Here is a 7324-nt window from a genome sequence, read left to right as displayed (position 1 = left end):
AGTGACACGTGTAGAAACTTAAACCAGTTTTGGAATCAGTGAAAGTTGTTTACCACCTTTCACAGGTGGCGACATACTAGTTTCAGTCACGCAACACAAACCCTTGACGGTTAAATCAACTACTGTATGAAAACGGAGCGATTAGCTAAGCTAACTAACCTACGCTCTTACCGCCGTGGTGTGTTAGGAGGAATGGTGAATGGAGCCTATGTCTACCGAAGATACATTCAGTCAGGAGATACCGTGTCATTTTCTTGTGCTGGTTTATACAACAGTCCGTTTTCATTCAGCCATGTTAGGAAATGTTTCGTTCTCTGTGTGAGCAGCACAAGGTCATCTTTTTGTCCACACGTTGCGTCGATACAAATTAATGATAGAAACGTCTATTCGAGTCACGTCTTTAGTTATGTACACGTCATTGTTGCACAGATTTTTTCATTTTTATCAAAAAGCAAGAAACAGGACCAACACAAGTACGTTATAGCATCATACACCAAATTTTGCATGCTTTTCTTTACGCGTATGGACTTCGGATTACTTAGAATTGATTTTTAAAGAAGCAATACCAGAAAAATATCCTAAGCTTTCGGGTAGTATTGTTGGATGAACGTTCGTGGTACATTTAAAACACTGATTCAGTTCTTTACGGTGTGTGATTGAGACTAATAATCTATCAGAATGTTTGATGGTTTAGTTATATGTGAATACAAACCTCGTTCCTTTTGAAGTCTTATTAAACCAGAATGAGTCTAGTAGTTTATTTTTCTAAGAGTTGTCTTAGAGGGCCAAAATGTCTCGATTTCCCTCAACTCAAAAATATATTATTTCATTCATATCACAGATTCACCATGAAATAAACTCTGCTTTGAAAATAGAAATGACAAAACAAACCATTCATGTCGAACATGTTTAGCTTCTTTGAAACACGTAATTCATTCGGAAAGAATGTGTGACACTATTCCAAGATTTTAAAACCGCCGAACATGCTCGGCACGGCCACACCCTCATGAATGAAAGCAAAAACCGGGGGATAAAGGAGCTCTCGGAGGTCTGCGGATTCTCTTATTGGTGTTCTCTCTCCCTGATGAGAGAGTAGTATGCAAACGTTTTACTACAAACTCCCTATTTACGTGCCGGGTTTGTTGTACATTTTGAACATCGGTCATATAGACATACATAGAGTACGAGGGAGAGGGGGTTGCAGTGGAAACCCCAATCGAAAAACGGGAGGCGAGAGGGGAGGGCATGGCCTTGAGACTGCAGAACCCTCCTCAGTTCATTTGCTCGAAGAATTTGTAAGTGGGGTTTTCATAGCCGTGATTCTGCATCTTATTGAGCTGTCTTTCCTCAGGGGTCAGCATGGGGTCGACCTGCTGGGAAAGAGACAGAGACAAGATAGGGAAAGAATCGCTTAAAATGGAGCATAAGTGAATTTAAATGGGAAGAATTAATGAACAGAAGCTTCCCATATGGAAAAACATTACAAAATGTAACATTATTAGAGATTCATACTATATATGTGTATCGAAACATATATGTTGCAATCTGCATATGTTTGTATTTCTACAAATACACAAACAGCATCATTATCAATTGCATACATGCTTTATTCTGTCAAATATTTGTGTATAACAATGATCTATCATCATTATATCATTTAACATAAATATAATTATCTACCATGTGTGTATAATGACCTACCATCTAAACTGATACTTGCCATCAATTTTTGAGTAAAAATAAATAAATAAAAGTCACTTATCTCTTTATATCTTCTGATTGTGACTTTAAATCTCACATTGACTTCATATCGCACAAATGAGACTATTTCTCATAATTGCAGTTTTATATCTCATAACTGCAGCTGTAGATTACACAAATGCAGCTTTTCTTACAGTATGTGTTTATTAACTTTATTAACTTTATTCACAATTATATATTTTTCCAGCTCTGAACTGAAGCAGAAACAGCCCACTATCTCTTCTCAAAATAATTTTAACTAAAATCATTATTTCATGTCTATTGAAATATTTATTGGGTAAATTGTCATGTAATTATTGAAAAAGAAACCCTACTTAAGTCTCAGACAGTATATGATTCCTATAGGCCTGTATTTATCTTTTACAAATTTCACATACAAAACTACATTAATTATGAGATTTAGTACAGATTAAATATTAAATTCTGCTTCATGTTTTCACTTTTACGGTTATACTTTTTTCTCTATCAAATCAAAATATCAGAATGCAAAAATTATGATATCAAAACAGATAGCAGAAGGAAGCTGCTTCAGGGGTTTGGTTGTTACTTCCTCATGTTCCTTTGAAATTGATGGCCAAATCTAATTATATTACTTGAATGGGTCAAGATATATATATATACATGAGGCTGTCACATTAAAAACCACGAACACAGCCAGAAGCCGTAGTGACGTCAGGGTTTGACCCCATTTCTTGAACGTACTGCTTCAAAAACAAGCCATTTCGACATCCTGTCAGCTGAACTCTCACCTCTACTATGCCATGGCTGATGGTTCCATATGGCTTACGGCGGACTAGCAACAAGCTGATGACCATCACCATAGCGATGGCCACGGCAACCACCAGCAGCCCCACCATTGCCCCGCGGTTAAACGTCTCCAAAACGTCCGGCTGCTGTGATAGAAAAAAAAAAGAAGAGGAAATGAGTTTCACATTCAGTAGTACTGTATACAGGGAAGATATTAGCACCTGAGGGAGCATTACTTATTTGTAGAAAAAGGAAATCCATCCTACTTAATCATCTACTGCTCTACTGTTCTTTTATACCTGTAAGAACTGGTGCAACTCAACTAAGCATATGGTAACGTTTAGTTAAAGGTAGGCAAAAGAAGAAAACAACATTAGACTTCATAAAACAAATGAATTCACAAATGAAAGCCTTTAAACGCTCACCAGCTCATCTCTCTGGATTCCTGGAGACTTGTAGACCACCTGCTTCAGCTCGACAGAGGTGTTGATCTGAGGAACACAGAGTTAATGGTGTGGGAGAGAAAAACATTTTCAAATCTACTTAAGCTTGGTATTAAAAAGGAATTTAAAAATATATGTAAAGAAATATCATCTGTGAAGTTTTTGTTCATTCAAACTTATTAAAACCCCAAATGGTGACATCCAGTGGACAAGTTACAAAACTGCAGAAATCCCATACGGTCTCGTTCAGAATAACATACTGACATACTACTCTATTACTTCAGTACATAGTACATACAGTATACTGTGCACATTTTCTGCTTCAATAAAATACCTATATTTGCCAAAATGTGCTTTATACAACAGTGCATTCTGCATGAGATAATGTATCCCAAAAAGCAATGTTCTTGACTATACTTCTATTTCCAATGTGATTTGATGAGACCACCAGAAGTGAAGACAACATTTTTTGTTAACTGAGTGCTCTTGATTAATCCAAAATAAAATAGAATAGATTTTCCCCCCAAATCATGCAGCCCTAACTAACATCAATGCAGCTAGTATTTCAATCCATAGGTAAGTCACTTCTGTAATAAAAGCACTTGCTGAGCAATTCTGTACACATTATACATGTAAATGTGTTATTTTGTCTCTTAGAGCAGATTTTGTCCTAACCTTCTCCTCGTATTCATAAGTCGGTCCTCTCTCAGAGGTGGTGTAGTCATACTCATCTACTGATGAAACTGTGGACAGACAGAAGAGTGACCTTACAGTTATTCAACTTCATATACACTATAAATATATAACTAAAAACAAACTATAAAATGATTATACTATATCACAGTAAGTGTGATCAGAGCTTTAGTATTTACCTTTCTTATCGCTAGGCTGGGGGTCTACATTGCCCAAAAATAAAGAGAAAGGATAAAGGATAGTTAGTATTTTCAGACTGTTAACATGCTTATTTCTGTGTTAAGCTCCACTTCTGTCCTCATAATGCATGTTTTGTGTATGTGTGCATGTTGTACCGATGCGTGGTGGGTAGGGGCGGTTCTGGAAAGCTCTGTCCTCTTCCTCCTCATCATCTCGCTCTTCCTCGCTCTCAGCAGGAAGCAGCTCTTCTGTGGTGCGCGTCTCAGAAAAGGAAGTGGTCATGAGTTCGCTGATGTCCCCTCTCTCTGTTCTCACTAACTCCTCTGCAGAGACGGACAGATTGAGTGAATGATTTTGAGAATTATTGGACTTTATTGGCAACAAATGATTCACGAAAACACTTACGGATTTCGTCGTGAAGTTTCTCAGCCAGGCCGGGGACTTTATAGAGCAGAGCCAGGCTTTGGTTCATCCTTTCTTCGATCACATGCAGGTGTGTGTACACCTTCAAACACAGAAATTACGTTGCTTTTTTATTCATTTTTGCGTCATCTGACAAGATCAAGCAATAAATCTGACACGTCTACAATGAGCGACAAGACATATAAGTAGATCGTTTGGGAGCAGAGGTCAATGCAGTTGGGTGCGCACTATGGTGGCAGAAAAACAGTGGTAGCAAGTGGAGGAAAATGGGCGAGATCCACGGAATAAAGAAAAAAAAAATATTGTTGTGCCATTGGATGTCAGAATCGGACTACAAAAAATGATGGTCTTTATTTTTTATAGAACACCGTCATCTAAGATGCCCTTTGAAGCTAAACACAGACTTTTATGTTTGCAAGCCATTAAACGGACAGACTGGACTGAGCAAACCTGCGACGATTAGCCTATTATTATATTCACATATGCAGTTCATAGAGGGCTGCATATGTGTTTTAGCCCTACAGTTACAGCATGAAATATTTAAACCTAAAACATTTTACATAGATAACTTTTAAACCTATAACATGTTTCTCTCACAATTCTGAGAAAGAAGAAAAATCTGAAGAAAAATTACTTTTCTCACAACTGTGACTACAGTATATCTCACAGTTCTGAGAAAAAATCTGAATTGTGAAATATAAACTATATTCTATACTTTATTCCGTGGCGGAAACAAGCTTCCTAAGACTATTACTGCAGAACAGTCACATTCTGCCATTAGGTAGGCTCCGCCCACAAAACATGTCATCACTGTTTACAAACACCAAAATGGTTTGTTCCTGTCATTCTGTGCTAGGTAGCTCCGCCCACACTGAAATCTTATTGGTCTCATTGGAGGAACAGATAGAGATATTGTCTCAAACCTGGAATTTCATCTGCTCAGCCTTTTGGGGGTCGGCAGACTCGATGTGCTGGTAATGACGAAGAGTGTGTCGTCGGTCCTTCTGCTCTGCGGCCATATAACGCTTCAGAGCCTGAAGCACACGGTCTGGCTATGTGTTTGAGTGTGAGGGAGAAAAACAAAGAGAAATAATGTCAAAAAGAGAGTGGGGGAGAGTTAGAAACGCAATATTTAATACATCCACATGCTATCAGCTATGAGAGGATAAGCAATAGATTGACAATACAAATAAAATAAAAAGGTGATTTGACTTTAACTTTATTGTCCCCAGGGGGAAATTCTTTTCCACAGCACTGCAATTGTTTAACACACATAACATAACCAATATAATACAAAAAGACATAATACAGGAAAAAAAACAACAACAGTTAAATAACACTGAGCGATGTCTGTTGTTAAGGTGTGTGATGGCTGAGGGAATCAGGCCCTCAATTTCTCTAACATAAGAAATATAATCACACAAATGTCTTGCTTTACCCTGGATGTTTTATTACTGATTCTGATGGAGTCTTCATGTACAAATATACCTGTGAAATATACTGATCTTTTCTTGTTCTTACTATTTCTGTGACAATATTTTTCTGTATTACTTTTCCTTTTGCTAATACAACTGTACTAATTTAGTTTTTTTTTATTTAGCAAATATTGTATTGTGCCAATATTCTGTTAGCAGTTCTCAGTTAGAGTGTCGTACCTGTGGAGGGTCACTCTGCACAGCGCTCAGGTAGCTCTCTAGAGCCAGTCTACGGTTGTTATTCAGGGTGGCAACCACACGGGCCAGGTGTGTCTCCACCAGCCTCTGCCTCTCGCCGGCCACCTGCTCCTCAAGGGTCTGTAAAACAGACTGGAAATGCTGGGAAAGAGAGCGAGAGAGAAAGGGAAAGAGATGGAGAACGATTTGAGAAGTGTCACAGTAATGACTGTAAACACATGAGGCAGCATTCCCAACACATTTTACTTTTGTACTGTGAGAGAACAGGGAAAAAACGTAGGGAAGGACAGGATTTTTATCCAACATGACTTGATTGGAGTGTTTACTTGAAAATGGTGCAAGATCTGAATGTAATCTCACTTCTGAAAACAGCACCCACTTTTGAAAGAAGAGTTTTCTTCAGGTCAAGTTCACCATCAAGAAATCTATCATTATTTAATGATAATGTATGCTAAGTACTCGTGAAATATCATTTTCAACCCATTTTACTTCATAAATCTGGAAATTCAGAGAAAAAAAATGTAGGTTGGGACTTGATTTTATCCTTCAGAACTGATTGGATTGTGACCCTACAAAGCCATGAATATGACATGCGGGAAAAAATTATGCATATTGTGGACACAAATTAAGAATATGTTCCCACGACTTACTAACATGTCAGCATGTTTTACTAATTCGTTCCCTCGTTTTAAGTAAATCATGCGCACGATATACAAATTTGTTTCCTCGTTTTACTAAATTGTGGTCACGTTGTAATAATTTGTTCCTTTGTTTTAGTCAAATCAAACTTGGCCACGACTTACTAACCCGGCGAACGAATTCTTAATCCACGATATATATATATATTTTGTCCACATGTCATGTGCAGGGCTCCGTGAACTATGCCAATGTGGTGAGGTCATACAGTCATAGCAAAGGTCATTGGAACAGTAGGACAGTCAAGAGTAAGTCATTAAATAGTCAGGAGAAACTAAATTATGAGTGTTTTTGTTTCAAGAATAATAATAATGAAAAAAGTTCTCAAAAGTGTAGAAAATGTAAACGTAAGTTTTGGGTCGGTAAAAGTCTCTTATGCTCATCAAGCATTATTTGATCAAAATACAGTTAAAACGGTAATGTTATGAGATATTATTATAATTTTAAAGAACTGTTTTCTATTTTAATATATTTTGAAAAATGTAATTTATTCCTATGATGTCAAAGCTGAATTTTCAGCATCATTACTCCAGTCTTCAGTGTCACATGATCCTTCAGAAATCATTCTAATATGATTTGCTGCTCAAGAAACATTTCTCATTATTATCAATGTTGAAAACAGTTGTGCCGCTTAATATTTTTGTGGAAACCGTGATACAGTTTTGTTCATGATTCTTTGATAAACAGAAAGTTCAAAAGAACAGTCTT

General features: G+C 37.2%; 1 protein-coding gene across 2 annotated transcripts in view; it reads right to left on the bottom strand.

Annotated features, from left to right (window-relative positions):
- Nucleotides 1-423: 423 nt before the first annotated feature.
- aplp1 (amyloid beta (A4) precursor-like protein 1) overlaps nucleotides 424-7324 on the bottom strand; it is a 52987-nt gene continuing 46086 nt past the window's right edge. Inside the window, exons 9-17 of one of the 2 annotated variants that reach the window (XM_084126650.1) lie at nucleotides 5903-6061; nucleotides 5171-5299; nucleotides 4230-4329; nucleotides 3980-4147; nucleotides 3824-3847; nucleotides 3627-3694; nucleotides 2934-2999; nucleotides 2511-2654; nucleotides 424-1370 (exon numbers count right to left, since the gene is read on the bottom strand). In XM_084126650.1, the coding sequence (XP_083982776.1) occupies nucleotides 1272-1370; nucleotides 2511-2654; nucleotides 2934-2999; nucleotides 3627-3694; nucleotides 3824-3847; nucleotides 3980-4147; nucleotides 4230-4329; nucleotides 5171-5299; nucleotides 5903-6061 (957 nt within the window). In that variant the 3' untranslated portion in view covers nucleotides 424-1271. Of the gene's footprint in view, nucleotides 1374-2510; nucleotides 2655-2933; nucleotides 3000-3626; nucleotides 3695-3823; nucleotides 3848-3979; nucleotides 4148-4229; nucleotides 4330-5170; nucleotides 5300-5902; nucleotides 6062-7324 lie in introns of both variants that reach the window. The other variant, XM_084126649.1, reaches the window with a different exon arrangement.

Source organism: Abramis brama, assembly GCF_963993115.1.
Source record: "Abramis brama genome assembly, chromosome: 10".
In the NCBI taxonomy this organism is placed as follows: domain Eukaryota; kingdom Metazoa; phylum Chordata; class Actinopteri; order Cypriniformes; family Leuciscidae; genus Abramis; species Abramis brama.
The sequence above is the reverse complement of the archived record's forward strand: the minus strand, read 5'-3'. Positions and strand labels throughout refer to the sequence as shown.